The 15,790-nt window shown below is 51.2% G+C and overlaps 1 protein-coding gene across 1 annotated transcript; it reads left to right on the top strand.

The window, feature by feature from the left end:
* Positions 1–8,785: 8,785 nt before the first annotated feature.
* Positions 8,786–12,518, top strand: CDKN1B (cyclin dependent kinase inhibitor 1B). Its single transcript, XM_063153974.1, has 3 exons — positions 8,786–9,373; positions 9,906–10,036; positions 11,228–12,518. The coding sequence occupies exons 1-2, from the start codon at positions 8,899–8,901 to the stop codon at positions 10,025–10,027; spliced, it is 597 nt and encodes a 198-aa protein (XP_063010044.1). The 5' UTR covers positions 8,786–8,898; the 3' UTR covers positions 10,028–10,036; positions 11,228–12,518.
* The last annotated feature ends 3,272 nt before the right edge of the window (positions 12,519–15,790 follow it).

The raw sequence follows: 15,790 nt of genomic DNA on the forward strand, positions 1-15,790 counted from the left end.
AAAAGAAAAACAGTTTATTAGCATTATCATTAGCTTTATCTACCAAGAATTAGCAGGGAGAAAAGAAATCTGCAGAAGATGCTTCTACTCTCACCAAGAGATTCCACTAAATCACCCTCACAAAAATTGGCAATTTGTAAGAAGAAACAAATGGCTATTTTAAAACATTGTCAGGAACATTCACAGAAGCCATAGGACCAACTTGAAATCACTTCAATTAAATAGAAACATTTTTCACAGGCAGCACAATTATGTAGTTACACGATATTGATGTAACTACTTTTGAGAATGTTACCTTGGAGGTCTGCACTAATGAAGTTGAGGTGCTCTGGGGCTGAAGTCACTCTTGAAAAGAGGACTTCAGTAGCTTTGAACCTTTAGAAAGAATTCCCAAATACTTCTCCAGGTCAAATGTCCAGAGCTGAAGTCCACTTCTCCCTTGTGCAGCCAAAGTGGAGCTCAGCTCCTGGTGTGAGCACTTCTCACTGTTCTGCTGTGTCAATTAGCTCTTGTCTTAAATATCATGGTCCTGAAGCCATGCTACTGCCACAATCCTTGAATCTTTCCTTCAATGAGCTTCTGGTTCCTGTGGGTAAGGAAGAAGCCTCAAAAGAGCAGAAGAAATGACAAAGAACCCCAACTTATTATTTTTTTGAAAACCCAGCCTTATGAAATCCCTGAAGTGACTTTGCACCTTCAGAGCCATTCCAACCTCCCCCCTTCCCACCAGGCACTTGAAGAAGGCTTCTTGCCAACCACCCTGGATTATAGAGAGGTTTTCCAAGGTGCTTACACACCTGGATGCCTTGGAGGAGCTGACACTGACTTCTCAGCAGGCTTTATGTGGCCTGACCAGGCTCTTCTGCCTGCTGAGAGTTGGGGTGTTTGTTTCTAACTCTGGGGATGAGCAAAACAGCCACACCAGAGCAAGGCAATCCCAAGGCGGGGTCTAGCAAGGTCTCGCAGTTTGCTCTGAAGGCTTGCAAGGAAAGGCTCCCTACTGGCCTGGGAAGCTCAGGATGTGATCAAGTTCTTCTTGAAACAACAGGGTGCTGTAGGTTCAAAAAGACACCCACAGGGACAGGTTAACTTTTGGCAGTTTTTATTGGTTTTGAAGGGCAAAGGAGTTCTGAGAGGTTGAGCATGGCTTGAGAGTGCTGGAGACCTCCAGGAATAGAAGAACTTCTGTAAGGACATTGCTACAGAGATCCAAGGAACAATTTTTTAACCAGACCATAGCTTTTGCTGCTTTTTTTATTTCCCAGCTGTCTTTTGCAGCCTTGGGGTGGGGGGCAACAGAAGAAAAGGAGGATTGCCAGGGCCTCTCATAGTATTAGCTATGTTTTGTTGCTGTCATTCAAGTCAGTTATTAAATATAAACTGTGATATTTGTGATGATAACTTTGTCCTGAGTGGATGTTTTTCTCAAAAAGCCTTTCAAACTAGAGATAACAAGGTGACAAATCCTTTAAAGCGATGCTTTCAGGTACTTCTCTTTGAATAGATGTCCCAGTTTAGCTGCTGGCAGCCAGAACAAACCAAGCAGCTTGTGAGAGTCAAAATCACAGCAGATTAGGATTCTGCCCAGAGAAATGTTTAACTCCTTATGAGGTAAACCCAGAACAAGTGCTGGTAAATAAAAGGCCTCTCTTTTTCCATCTTTCTCAAGAAAAGCCTCTGAAATCATGGCCACAGTGCATTTTGCAATAGGCTGGCTTCAGTGAGAGAGTGTTTGCTTTTTGACTTGCCAGCTTGCTCTACTTTTTTAGGCTTGGCTGGTTTAGGTCAGTCATGAACAGGGTCAGGAGCACTGATGCAGCCCCTTGGTAACTGCTCAGGAGTCTCTTGCCCCGGCAGGACCATCCTGGTGGGCATGGCTGGAAGGATGGTGATAGGGCACTTCTTTTTACAAGGGCCTGGAGTCACAGGGAAATTGGGAATGGCTTCACACTGACAGAGAGCAAGTTTAGGTTGGGTATTAGAAAGAAATTCTTCCCTGTGAGGGTGGTAAGGCCCAGGCACAGGGTGCCCAAAAGAGCTGTGGCTGCCCCTGGATCCCTGGAAGTGTCCAAGGCCAGGTTGAGGTTGCACAGGGCTCTGAGAGACCTGGGATGGTGGAAGATGGGTGAAAAACTGGATGATCTTTAAGGTCCCTTCCAGCCCCAGCCATTTTGTGATTCTATGATTCTCTGAAATGCCTGTCACCTACCTCATAACAATTTTCCCACTGCCAGATGCTGGCAGAATCCACTTTCCATCTTCCTCTGTAATAACATCCCATTACTGTAGGTTAATGCCCTGGCTTTTGCATCCCAGAGCTGCACAACTGCCTTGCTAGGTTGGTTAACACAAACAAGATGTGGTACTGTACAAACAGAGCGTTTCCAATGGCTAAAAGTCTAAACTGATTAGGAAAAAGGGTGAGGGAAGAAATGGAGGTGCCAAGAGTTGCAGCAATGTGCACGACATGGCCAAGGGAAGCCAGAACCAGAACTCAGATCCCAAGCCCTGATAGTAATCTGTTTCTTAATGCCATCATTTTGGTATGTGAGATGGGTCATCTTCCTTAAAGGGTTTAGAAAGCAGCCAGACCAGTTCCTCTGTTTATATAAGGAAGATGTTTGTAGACCTCTTGATCCTAAGGCAATTAATACAGCCCACTGGGGAAAGAAAAAAAAAAGAAAAAGAAAAAAAGAAAAAGAAAGAAAAAAGTAAAAAGAAAGAAAAACAAGAAAAAGAAGGAAAAAGAAAGAAAAGAGAAAAATAAAAATAAAAAAGAGAACTGGGCTAGATTCTCATGTAAACAGCTCCCAGAATGCCTAAAATTCTGACATATGCAGATGTTTTTATGTTGGGGTATTTTTTTGGTGAGCGGCCTCTTTGTGGTCAGCTGTAAGCACCACATTTACATAGTTCTGTACTTCTGAAAAAGTCTGTTGCATGAGGTTGGGACCCTACCAAATGAAGACAACACAACACTAACGAAAAATAACAAGCTCTTCCAACAACGTTCAGTAACTGACTGAGAGGTTAGTGCTGTGTTCTGGGAAAAAAAATTATCCAGGCACCATATAATTTCAGGCACTAAAAACGTTAAACATTTCAGAGGAACATAACACATGACACAGGGTGTTTTTATTTAATGAATGGCTGTAAGAAATGAGGCCAGCATCCCCTCTCACAGATGAATGCCTGGTGCCAAGAGCATTGCTGTACAATGTGTCATCACTCGGGAACCTAAAGAATTGTACTTGAGAAAACATTGCTACAAAATATCATTCCCTTCCCAGAAAGGTTCACTTCAGGCTTTGTAGAAAAACAGGACAACTCATTTCCACTGCACATAACTCTTCTGTTGGGAAATTTTCTTAAAGGCATAGATGGCAGAGCAAGGGGAGGGAAAACTGTTTAATCTCACAGTGACAATAATAGCTCCTGGTTATTGTTGGTGCTCAGCTCCTGCTTTGGGCTTTTGATACTCAGAAGTTTTAAAACACAGAGCAGGTTAATCCTCTCCACACCCTGAAAAGGGAGAGGGAGAGGGGAAGAAGGAAAGGGAAGGAGAAGGGGAGGGAGAGAGGAGCAGAAGGGAAGAGAAGGAGCACGAAAAGGGAAAGGAACTTTAGCTGCCATAAGAAGCCTCTGGTTAAGACTCTTATGTTAAAAATTTGCTATTCTAACAAAGTGGCGCGGGTTGTGTGATGTATTAAATGAGAAGTCTTACAGACATGGAGTTAGTCTGAAGATTACTTTTTTTTTATATGGTGTGTTTTCTTCAGAGAAATTAGGTCACTTCACAGCAAATTAATCAATTTACTGATTTAGGCCTCACCTCTACAACAGTAGTGTTTGCTGGGATCATGTGCAAGTGTGTGTATTTATTTTTAGGGACTGTATATTAACATCCTCTTTCTTGTTCCTGGTTTGAAAAAGGAGAAGCTGGTTACCCAGAAAAGTGCATCCATCACTGCTGACTGTAAGACACTCCTGGCTTCACCTGTGCTTCAGGGGCAGTTCAAGCTTGCAAGCTTCAGGGGCAAGTTCAATTTTGCACATCAAACAAAATGAAAATCAAAAATAAAATTGTCTGAGCCAGACCAGAAGAATCTTCCCTGAGACAAAATCAGGGTATTTTGGAAGGACTGCTCCTTAAGAAAGTCCGGGGAAGCTGGTGACAAGCAGAGAGCTGCAGAGAATTCTCTCTTTGGAGAATGAATTCTCTCTTTAGAATGAGTATTTTCAGTGCTAGCAATTTAACCTGGATCTTTTGCAGACATAACTGTGTAACCTGCCCTATGGTTATAGCACAGAATAGGCATTTCTGACACAGCACCTGCCTTTTAAATCCCATTAAGGACACCCTCAAATCCCCTCAAGGACACCCCAAATCCCATATTAAGGACACTCCCAAACTGTACCTTGCCAGCACTCCAACAAGGAGAACTCAAAATCCACCAAGGCTGCTGCAGGTGCTGGCAGGGCTGGGACCCCTGGCAGAACTTTATAAACACAGAGGGGAGCGGGAGCAGAGCCCACAGTGGGGATGGCACCTGGGGATGCTGCCAGCAGCAAGGCCAAGCCCTGGCGCTGATCTCTGTCCTTAGGCTCCCTCTAGAGTTTACAGCAAATGAGCAAAAGGTCTCAAATGCCATTTGCACACGAGGGTAGTGTCTTCTTGCCCCCCTTGGCACTACTGGATCATGTCCCAGAGCCTTTGTACACTGAAGTGGCTCTTTCCTTCCTGACAGTCTCTGCTGCTGAACCTCACCGGGCCCTAATCCTGCCCAGAAGGGAAGGGCTCCTGTTAAGAGAATATTATGGTGAATACTTAGGGCTTGCTCCCCAAATCCCATGGAAAGCTCGCCCCACATTTCTTACAGAAATCAGCACTTGGCCTGAAAACCTGGAGAGGTGGGGTAGGAACAAACCTCAAACCTCCAGATGGGTCATGCCATATCCCTGCCTTCTTCATCCTCAACTCTGGAGGACCCATCCTGGTGGAGGAGCTCAGGTATGATTCCCAATTTCTCCCCGACTTACAAGGGAATGCATGAAATCCTGAGCAGCCCAGATGCTTTGTGTGAGTGGTTCAGATGGGCTTTGCTGGTTCACTGGGCAGCCTTATAAAGTGCTGGGGAAGGAGGGTGGCCAAAAAGGAGCCGGGAGGCTTGCCTAAGCCATTCTGGAGGGAAGAAAAACAGCGAGCAGCCCTGCCAGTAGAAAAGTCCAAACAAGAGCGAGGAGAGGGGTAGCGGGAAGAGAGGGGACAGGGTGTCCCGACCCTGTCAGAGGAGCCAGGACATCCTCCACCCAGACCTCCTTATAAACACTCCTTCCTCCTTCCTGCTTCACTCCTCCGAGTTTTGTTTGGGGTTTGGTGTTGTTGTTTGTTTTCCTTTCTTCCTCCAGCCCTCTCCTGCGAGCTCTGGCCGCATCTCCGGCAGGGCCGGGGGCAGAGCCGGCCGTGGGAGGCCGCAGCTCCGCGGGGGCGGCTCGGAGCTGGCCCCGTCCCCACCCCGCAGCCCCGCTGCTGTGCCCCTCTCCTGCAAGACGATGGCGCTCTGATCTTTTCCACAGCTTCGCTCCGCCACTTTCGAGTATGGTTTTTTTTTCCTGTATTTTTTTTTTCCACGCTTCACTGCTACTACGGGCGGGCGCCTGCCTCTGTCCCGATTTGCTGCAGCCATCGGGGGTGCCTGACTGTAAACAAAACACTTTAGATCATGGCAAGGTCGCTGCAGACACAGCCTTCTATTTTTTTTTTTTTTTCTCTTTTTTTTTTCTTTCCTTTTTTTTTTTTTTTTTTTTTTTTTTTTTCCTCCTCGGCAGCGGCAGCGATTTAAGGTGGATTGCCGAGATCGCAGGGGAAAGAAGGGGGACGAGCCGAGAGAGCCCAAAGAGCGGCGGGGACCAGCCCCGACCCCCGAGCACGGCCGCGGATGCTCCGGGGATGCGGATGCTCCCACCCCGGGGGAGACACCCTGAATTTAATTTTTTTTTTTTTTTTCACCTTAATTTTACCCCCTTTCCTGATGATTTGTCCCAGCGCGACCCCAAGGTTTCCGGCGGCGCGGGTTGGGGGCTGTGCTGCCCCCGGAAAGCCGCGGCTGCGGGGGTACCCCCGTCCCCTTTCCCTCTCCCCAAACCCTGAGAGCGAGGTAGGGACAGAGGAGAAGGGATAGAGGGATAAACAGAGGGGCAGACCGCTCCTCTTTCATTTTCTCCCTTGCTTCCATCAGCGGCTTAAATTATTCGCGCCCCTCTTCTCCTCCCCCACCCCCCTCCTCCTCCTCCTCGCCTTTGGATTTAATTATTCGTGCTCAATATACTTGTACAGCATCCAGGGACTCAGTCTCAGGCCCTTGTACTAAGGGAAGTATAAACAGAACAACAACAAAAAAACCCCAGAAGGTTCTTGTCCTACAGTAACTTTTTTTTTTTTTTCTTTTCCAAAGGCTTCAGATAAATCAGTGCTTTCTGTTGCACTGCCATAATTCTGTTGCTGCTTTACTCGTGGGGTATGGAGTCTTTTTCAGTATTTGGAAACTCACACTACCCCACACTTTTTTTCTTTTTCCTAGTTTGTGTTTATACTCTCGTACAACAGACAAGAGGGTTGCCTTTCCCTTGTAGATGAGGGAGACAAGCAGAGACTCCCAGAGGGCAGAGAATGGGAACTCCTCACCTAAGGAATCCTGAGTGGGGTGGGACACTCAGCAGGTTACCAGCAGGGAAAGCCCCATCAGCAGGATGAGCCCTGGGCATCCTCAGACACTTTCTGCAGATCTCTCAGTTACAGCTTCCTCCTGAGGATCAGCAGAACAAGCTCAGTGCCCCTACACCTGTCAGAGAAAGTGAAGCTTGAAATGGAGCTTCCTTGCTGGTGGCAATGGAAGTCAAACACAGGAAAACCTAGAGAAATGAAATCCTGCGAATGCAGCAGATGCAGGCCCACTTTTTCCAGCTGATGGAGTTTTATCATGGACTTGCAACTTCAAAAAAACACCTCAGGTCCTGCAGGCATGTGAATATCAGCTTTAATTTTCTGCAAGTGAATTGCTGAAACTTGTAGTTTCTGAGAATGGTTGAAAAACAACTTCCAAGTACTAAAATCCCCAGCATATAAATGAAAAATAAGGTGGCTAATAATGTATTTCAACCTTGTGGTTTTTAAACTAATCTCATTTTTGTTTTTGGGGGTTTTTTTTGCCTGTACACATAATTTTTTTTGAACTTGGGTGTGTTGATACTGAGATTACTCTGCTGAGTGGTGTGAGCAGAAGCTGGAGGCCTTGAGGCTGATGATGGCCAGCAAAGTGTTGGCCTGGGCTTGAGCACTGTGTGAAGGTTGTGTCCTCTCTCCAGTGTGTAAAATCTCCACGTCTTCAAGGCCAAACCTGCTGGCTCCCATCTCAGCCAGTTAAACCCAACAATATTGACCCCTGCCTTGCTGACACAGCTTGCTACTTGTGTATCCCCCTCACCCTCCCACCGTGCAGTTTGGGCAGGGTTGCTTTGCTTGCAAAGGAGACCTGCCCAGATGGATTTGGTGTGAAGGGCCTTCTGTGCCCTCCAAAGAGTCAGACACCGCATCTGGGCACCTGGAAATCTCCTTTAGTGCCTGAGAGAACCCACAGTGTCACACAGCACATTGGGGCTGCCCTGCCTGGTGAGTGAAGATGGCTGGAGAAAAGGGGACCAGAGAGGAGTGCACGATTCCTCCTATATCCACCACACCTGCTCTGACCATCCGAGGAAGCTGCTTAGAAAATCCCTGGCTGTGACTCTTTGCTCATCTAATCTCTTGAGCACACAAACTGGACAAACCCCAGTGCTGTTTTTTTTTCCCCGAGTAGCTGATATCTAAAATCCCAGCAGGGGTTATTTTAGACACATTTCTTAACCTAGTCCTTTTTCTGCCGAGTGGGCAGGAGATCGTTTTGGCACCAGGAGCCAGCAGCCCATCATCTCTGCGAGCAGTGGGCTCAGGGTGCTGCGGGTCGGGGTGATGCCGTTTGGGGTGCTGGTCCCCGCGGCATGCCCCGGGCTGCTCAGCCTGCCCACTGGCTCTGAGCTTGCCCCCAGCCTCGGACCTCGTCGGGGACGTGTCGCAGAGCCCAACCCGTGCAAAGCAGCGCGGTGGGACGCCGCTGTCACAGACAGCCACGACTCAAAACCGGCCGTCACCATTCCTCAGGCGCTCGGGATGGGGTGCGTGCTGTTGTGGAGTGGAACAAACCCCGCCGGGCTTTGAGGGCTTTACAGAGGGACGAGAAGAGCAGGCTCGGGGGTGCCGTCCCACCCCTCTCGCTTTTCCCTCGGCTCGCCCCGTCCCACCTTTAGAGCCGGCGGCGGGGCAGGGCAGGGCCGGGCGGACGGGGCGGCGCCCGCCGCTGCGACCAATGGCACGGCTCCGCTGTTTAAATCGACTCGTTCCTGTCAATCATTCTCTCCTTCGTCAGCCTCCCTTCAATCGCCATATTGGGCTCGTCTCCTCTTGTTTTTTTCCGTCTCGCTTTTACTACGCGTCGGCGGTGCGATCGGCAGGAGCATCACCGGCACCAGCGCCATCGCCACCGGCGGCGGACCCGGCACCGCGGGGGCAGCGCCGCGCTCCGCTCCTCTCCCGCCCGGGGCTCCCCGGCGGCGGCGGCAGCAGCGGCGGCTCTCGGGGCTCATCCCCGGGCCGGCGCTTATGCAAGGGCGCCTCCTCGCCCCTTCTCCGCGGGCCGAGGGCGAGCGGAGCCGAGGCGGGGCCGCAGCGCGGGGCAGCGCGGAGTGGAGGCGCGGAGCCGCCGGGCGGAGCCGCCGGGCGCCGGGAAATAAAAGGCGTCGGAGGCCGCGGAGAGAGAGCAGCGAGCACAACAACCCCCGCCTGGAGCCACAGCGTGCGGGGAGATGTCAAACGTGCGCATTTCTAATGGGAGCCCTACCTTGGAGCGCATGGAGGCCAGGCAGTCGGAGTACCCGAAGCCGTCGGCGTGCCGGAACCTCTTCGGGCCGGTGAACCACGAAGAGCTCAACAGGGAATTTAAGAAACACCTGCAGGAGATGAAGGAGACGTACCAGAGGAAGTGGAATTTCGATTTCCAGAATCACAGGCCGCTGGAAGGCAGGTACGAGTGGCAAGCCGTGGAGAAGGGGAGCTCGCCCGACTTCTACTTCAGACCCCCTCGGCTACGGAAAGCCGTCTGCAAGTCCGCCGGCCGCCAGAGCTTGGATGTAAATGGGAATTGCCAAACCGTGGTTTTTGTCGGTTCTCAGGGAATCTCAGAGGACACTCACTGTGTAGCTCAAAAGACTGATGTTTCAGAAAATCAGACGGACTTAGCAGAGCAGTGCACTGCCCAGAGGAAAAGACCCGCGGCCGATGGTAACGTACCCCACGGCTCTGCCCCGCGTCCCACTCGTGTCAGCGCCGGCGCTCCGGCCCCTCCGCCCCTGCCACGCGTGGCACCGGCTCGGCGTGCCACCCTCCGCCCCTTTCCCCCTAAAAAAGCCCGGGTAGTGTTTGCAGTCCCGGGGGTCCCGCCTTGAGTGGGAGCCGGTGGGTGATTTGCAAGGAAGAGCCCTTAGACGCGGGTCAGATCCCGCGACCCCTCGCCGCCCCACTGCGGGGACCCGGGCTCCTGCCCAGGTGGGAGGAGGTTCACAGCGCTCAGCAAAAAAGGAATATGGATTTTAGCCGAAAAGAGGGAACTTGGGTCTCCTACCTAGGGAGAAGCCCATTTCCCCACCCCCTGCTCGCTTCACTCAGCCGATACCTGACATGGGGATCTGGGAATATTCCCCCTCGGTTCCATCTATAACCCCTGGATGCTGAGCAAACATCTGGAAGGAAAATATTTTAATATCTTTCCTCTCCCCTCCCCGCCGCCCTTGTTTTTTTAATTTTCCCCTCCTAGATTCCTCTCCTCAAAATAAAAGAGCCAACACAACAGAAGAAGAGGTTTCAGAAGACTCCCCCAGTGCCAGTTCAGTGGAGCAAACACCCAAGAAATCAAGCCCGGGAAGACATCAAACGTAAAGCGTTTAGGTCAGTTCCCTTTAGGGTCTGGCATTAAGGGAAAGAAGGGGTGACCGAGTGTCTGTCCCGCATCTCTGAGGGGCTGGGGAGGGGGCTTCGAGCCCCTGTGGGCTCTCCGAGGGGTGTTTTCTGCGAGGAAGGGTGGCTTTCCCCGAGCGCTCGGCGATGGGTGTGTGTGTCGGAGGGTGGGGAGTGGGAGGCGCAGGGCTTGAAAAGAACAAAACAAGGAGCGAAGCCCAGGCTGGGCTCGGCAGCGTCAGGGGCTGGGGCAGGGGCTGCGGTGGGAGTGACCGTGCCTTCCTGCGGGATGGGCACCTTTCCCAAGGACCCTGCGGGTGCAGGCACGGAGCTGGAAGCGCGGCTGGTGCATCGTGTCAGATGCCAGCGGATTTCGGGGGGCTTCCCCTGTCCCCCGCCCCCGGGGCTTTTTCACCTCGCGTGTCTTGCCGTCGCATGTCGCGGCCACCTCGCGTTGCAAGTCAAGAAGTTGGGTTTAAGGGGAATCCGGGCACTTTCTCAAAATCCAAGCAATGCAAGGTTGTTTTGTTTTTGTTTGGTTTCGGGTTGTTCCGCCCCCCCCCCCCCTTTTTTTTTGTTTCTGTTGTTTTGGTTTGGTTTTGGAGGCTGGCAGAGGGAAGGGAGCGGGTTAATGGGAGGCTGGGTTGTGCAGTTTTTTTTTTCCCCTCCTTTTTTGCCTTTTTTTTTTCCTTCTCCCCTACCCCCTTTTTGTTGTTTTGTTTTAAGGCCAGGGCTGGGGCGGGGAGAGTTGGTAAAAATTGCGCCGGCGGTTTGGGAGCCGAGGTTAGGAGCGAGGTTTACAATAAAACCATTTGCGATTGTGCACAGAGAGAGAGAGAGAGGGAAGAGAGATTAAGCTGTAAAGCAGAAGTTGCAACAAATTAGTCCCGCTGGGGTGAGCCATGCGAATGCCGCTGCTCCCGCCCGCTTTTGGGGGTGGGGGCACGGGGGGTCCCCCCGCCATCCCCGCAGCCGGGGATGGAGGATGGAGCGGCCGGGGGGGCGGCGGGGGCCCCGCCCGGGCTGGGCCCGCCCGCCCCGGGGATGCGGTGTCGGTTTGAACCGGTTGCGCCGCGGATCGCGTTTCTTGTCGATGTTTTCTAATCGCTTTCCCTCGTCTTTTTTTTTTTTTTTTTTTTTTTTTTTTTTTTTTTTTTTTCTCCTTCATTATTCCCATTTCAGAGCGTAAAGGATGTGCGCGTCCTCGTTCGTCGGGTGCGGCGGGCGGCGATGAAGAAGAGAGGAAGATGTAAAGTTGTAGTGGGAAAGGAAAAAAAAAATACATATCGCCGATCTCCGGGAGATGGAGGTCCTGTACAAGCACTGAAAGAAAAAAAAAAAACAAAACAAAAACAAACCAGCAACAAAACAGCAGCAACAAAAAGCAAACAATAACACTAAATTTTAGGCACTCTTAAAAGACCTGCCTCTAAAAGCATTGGATGTAGCATTGTGCAATTAGGTGTTTCCTTATTTGCTTCATTGTACTACCTGTGTATATAGTTTTTACCTTATGTAGCACATAAAACTTGTTGGGAGGGGGGAGGGACTGGAAGAGGATGACCGATTGGAACTTGCTTTCACAATCTAGCAAGCCAAGAAATCTATGAAGAGAAGCAGTGTAGGTTTTGTATTACTTAAAGATGTATTGTCCCTTTCAGTGGGTCCACAGTGTTTCTTCTCTTTTTTAAAATTTTTTTAAAGATTTTTTAAGAATTTTTAAAAATGTATCATTGTGGTAACTGTTCAGAGCAGATTATTGTGGAATTTCTTCCTATGGCATTGAACTGAAGAGGTGGGAGCTGTGATGATTCCGTTAGATAGTAGCAGAAGTTCCCTGCCTTCCCAGCCCCCAAATCCATATACCAAAACTGATAGCCTGTAAAAGTTGTGTAAAATCATCCCACCTGATTACATTGCCTGATTTTTTTTTTTTTTTTTTAACCTAATCTGGAAGGCTTTTGCTCTGAATCTGGAATATTGTTGTTTTCTGATCTGACCCACTTCCTGAAGTGTTTGTGTGTGAGAGGAAAAGGGATACTACATCTTTAAACAGTATTTCTACGTTGCCTGTGTACCTGTATGTAAAAATAAAAAAAAAAGTTTGAAGTGTACCTGTGTACATAACTCTGTAAAGACACTGAGAAATTATACTAACTTATTTATGTTAAAAGATTTTTTTTTAATCTAGAAGACAATATTTTTTCCCCATAAAGCCAAAGTGGCATGTTTTTATGCATTTGTAAATGCTCTATTTGGTAGACTTTTTAGAGGGTTTTTTCAGTTTGTTTTTTTTTTTTTTTTTTTCTCTTTTTTTTCCTTTTTTTCCTCATAATTAATATGGCTGTGCTTAAAAGGTTGCAGACTGAGCCAATTTAATTTTTTTTTGTAATGTGTGGGGAAAAAAAAAAAATCCAGATTGATATTGTTTCACATCAAGCAATCAATAAAGAAAACTGCCATATATAAGAAATATGGTCTTCATTAGTGTGTGTTTCAACATCCCTCAGCCTGGCACAGGAGGAAATAAGACTGCAAGAAATAACTAACAGTTTTCCTTTGAGTATCCATCTCTTCACGGGTCTCTGGCAGAGGTGAGAGTAAAGGATGCAGCACCCTTAGTGCAGTGATTCCATTTCATCATGGAAGGGTGCTCAGGCACTGGAGCAGAGGTGGAGTGTCCATCCCGGGGGGGATTTCAAACACGTGTGGATGTGGCACTTGGGGACAGCGTTTAGTGCTGGGTTAGCAGCTGGATTCGAAAGAGGCCTTTTCCAACATAAATGCTTCTCTATGGTAATTGGGAATGATGTGCCCTCGTGGTGTAAAAGAGTGGAATTTCCTGTGTCAAAACGTTTTTGGGGTTTGGGGTGGGGTTGGTTTTTTTTTGAGAGAGAGGAGGTATTTCGAGGTATAGGAGTCAAGAGGACTAAGTCCTCAAACTCGAGCCCCAAAGAGCACCTCCCTGGCCGCCATCGGAGGGCCGGCGCATCCCCGGCATTGCCGCGCTTGTCCCTCCGTGCCTGGCTGCCGGTGACCGGAGCCCGGGGCATCTTCCCCGGGCGGCGCTCGTGGCTATCAAAGATGGCGCCTCGCCCGCCCCGGAGAGGCACCGGCCGGCCCCAGCACCGCCGGGGATGCTCCGGGCCGGGCACGGGCAGGGCTGGCACCGCCGCTGCCGGAGGGGATGCCCGCGGTGCGGGGGACGGCGGGGGCCGCCCGGCCCGGCCCTGCCCGCCAAGGTGCGAGCGGCCCCTCCGCCCGGGGATGCGGGGGAGCGGCGCTCTGAGCCCCGGGGCTTGCGAGGAATAAATAAACACGTAAAAGAACACAGAGCGGGGGCGGAGGGGGAGCACAGCTCCCCGCGAGGCTCGCCAGGGTCCACCCCCCTCCCCGGTGCAACGCGATCCTGTTGTTTATCCCGGCCGCGCCCGGGCTCGCCCTCGCTCCGAAACCTCCCCGAGGGGGCGAGACCCCGGCCGCCAGCCCCGCTTCAGTGTCGGCCCCGACTCGGGCAGGGCCGGGCGGAGAGCCCGGAGTGGGCACGGCCGGCGCTGCCCCTGCCGTGCTCCGGCGGCTGCGGGGATCACTGGACACGCTCCGTGCCCGCCCTCCTGCCCCACGCACAGGGACTGCGCAACCCAGCCCGCCAAACGTGGAAAACACTCGCGAAGATTTAGAAAGAAAAAAAAAAAAAAACCACCAACAAAAAAACCCACCCAAAACCGTGATGTTTTCCTTTTCGTTTTTCTTTTTTTTTTTTTTTTTTTGTCCCAGCAAGAACAAAGTGATCTCGGTGGAAAATAAATAGCGGCGCCTCCCCGAGCCGGCCTATCCCCGCAGCCGGCGCAAGCCAAACCCCCCCGGGCGGGGGACGGGGGCAGGGCGGGGCTGCAGCCCCCGGACCGGGGAGGGAGGCGGCGGGCGGGGTTCGTGCCGCTCCTCCGTCACGTAGGGTTGGGATGTGCCCTCTGACCGCTCCCCCGCTATTATTTTGAATTTTTTTTTTTCGTTTTCGTCGCTGCTCTCCTTGTTGCCGCGACCGATCGGTGCCGCTTCTCTGCAGCAGCGCCGGGGCAGCGCCGCGCCCGCCCCCGCCTCCTCCTCCTCCTCCTCCTCCCCCGGTGACCCCCGGGGGATGCGCGGGGCCGGAGACGGAGGGGGGAGCATCCCCCGCCGCCCCGCCCGGAGCGAGGGGGGCAGGGCTCGGACCCGCCCCGCGCCCGCTCCCTCGGGGGCCGCTTGCGGCGCTTGCCCGGCCGCAGCCCCGCGGGGAACTGGAGACGGGGCCGGGCAAATTTTTAAATTTTATTTCCCCCTTTCTCCGCCGCAGCGTTTCCTCCTCGGGCGGCTGGAGGCAACCTTGCCTCGCTGCTTCGGCGGGCCGGGCCGCGGGAAGGGCAGGGCAGGGCGGAGCGCGGCCCGCCCCGTCTGATGCAACCGCGCCGCCGCCCCGCGGGTGCGCACGCAGCGCCCGCCCTCCCCCGCTCGCTTTTCCCCTTCCTCCCTCCCTCCCCCCCTCCCTCCCTCCCTGCTCCGCGGCCACACGTACGCGCGCACCCCCCGCGTGTGCACACGCACGTACCTGCGCGCTCCCGGCGGCGCGCTCCCGCCGAGCCGCGGCTGCGGGGCTCTCCCGGTGGGGGCTGCGGGGCTCTCCCGTGGGGGCTGCGGGGCTCCTCCTGCGGGAGCCGCCGCCCCGCCGGCCCCCGCGTCCCGCAGCGCTCCCGCTCCGCTCGCTCCCCCTCCCGGGGCTTCCCTTCCGCACAGCCCGCGCTGCCGTGCCAGAGGAGAGACGTCTGACCCCGTCCTTAGCGGGAGGATTTTGGACGTGGATCTGACCGTTTTTCACTGCAGACGTTTGGCGGGAAGAAAAAGTACTAACAAAGTGTTCTTAAAGTCAATATTAGCACCCACTGCTTTTCGGCTGCCGAGCCAGCCTCCTCTTCCTCGGATGGGGAAATTAGCTGGAAAACGATGTTTTCCGACATCCATATCCGTCTGTACTTTCTCAGTAGCTTCAGCTGAAAAAAACCCCACAAACCCGAATTTCATTTTCAAAAGAAAATATTGCAGTTCAGGAAATGTCAACATGTTTTTGTTTCAACATCCTACAGCATTTTTAAAAAAGTAATTTACTATCCTCATTTATTATTATTTTTTAAAATACCAAAATAAAAAGGCCACAGTATAGTGGCTTTAACAAAATTCGTGATCTGCAGTAAAATAATAAGATTACATTGTATTAATTGTTTTGCTCTTTCCCCAAGTTGGATGTCTTCTGCTTTCATTTTACTGGAAAAAACTTGGAGACTTTCTGTACTTTTTTAATACTGATATTTTTTCCCCCCACCTCTGATGTTTCATTTACTTATGAAGCTGAAAAAAGGCATTTTTTTTCCTGCTGGGCGGGTTGTATCTGCACTTGTGGTTTGCTGTGCTTCATCCAGGCTCAGCCACCTCCTCCATCCAGGCAGCTTGTGTGCCTTTCCTCTCCCTGCCTGTTTTCTGTCTTGCCCACATCAGTCATTGCAAGACTGAAAATTAGGCCAAAAAATAGAGGAGAATGTGTTTTTCTTCTCTATTTTTTTTTGCTTTCTAATAAAAATAATTCCCAATTCACTTCACTTAAAGAGCAAGCAAATGTAGATTTTCCTGTAACATAAAATTAATAACGATAATAAAAATATAAAACTAACACGTTAATATGTAATGATAATATACCAAGTGCAACTGCCTAAAAAC

This window comes from Melospiza melodia, chromosome 4 (genome assembly GCF_035770615.1).
Source record: "Melospiza melodia melodia isolate bMelMel2 chromosome 4, bMelMel2.pri, whole genome shotgun sequence".
Taxonomy (NCBI): domain Eukaryota; kingdom Metazoa; phylum Chordata; class Aves; order Passeriformes; family Passerellidae; genus Melospiza; species Melospiza melodia.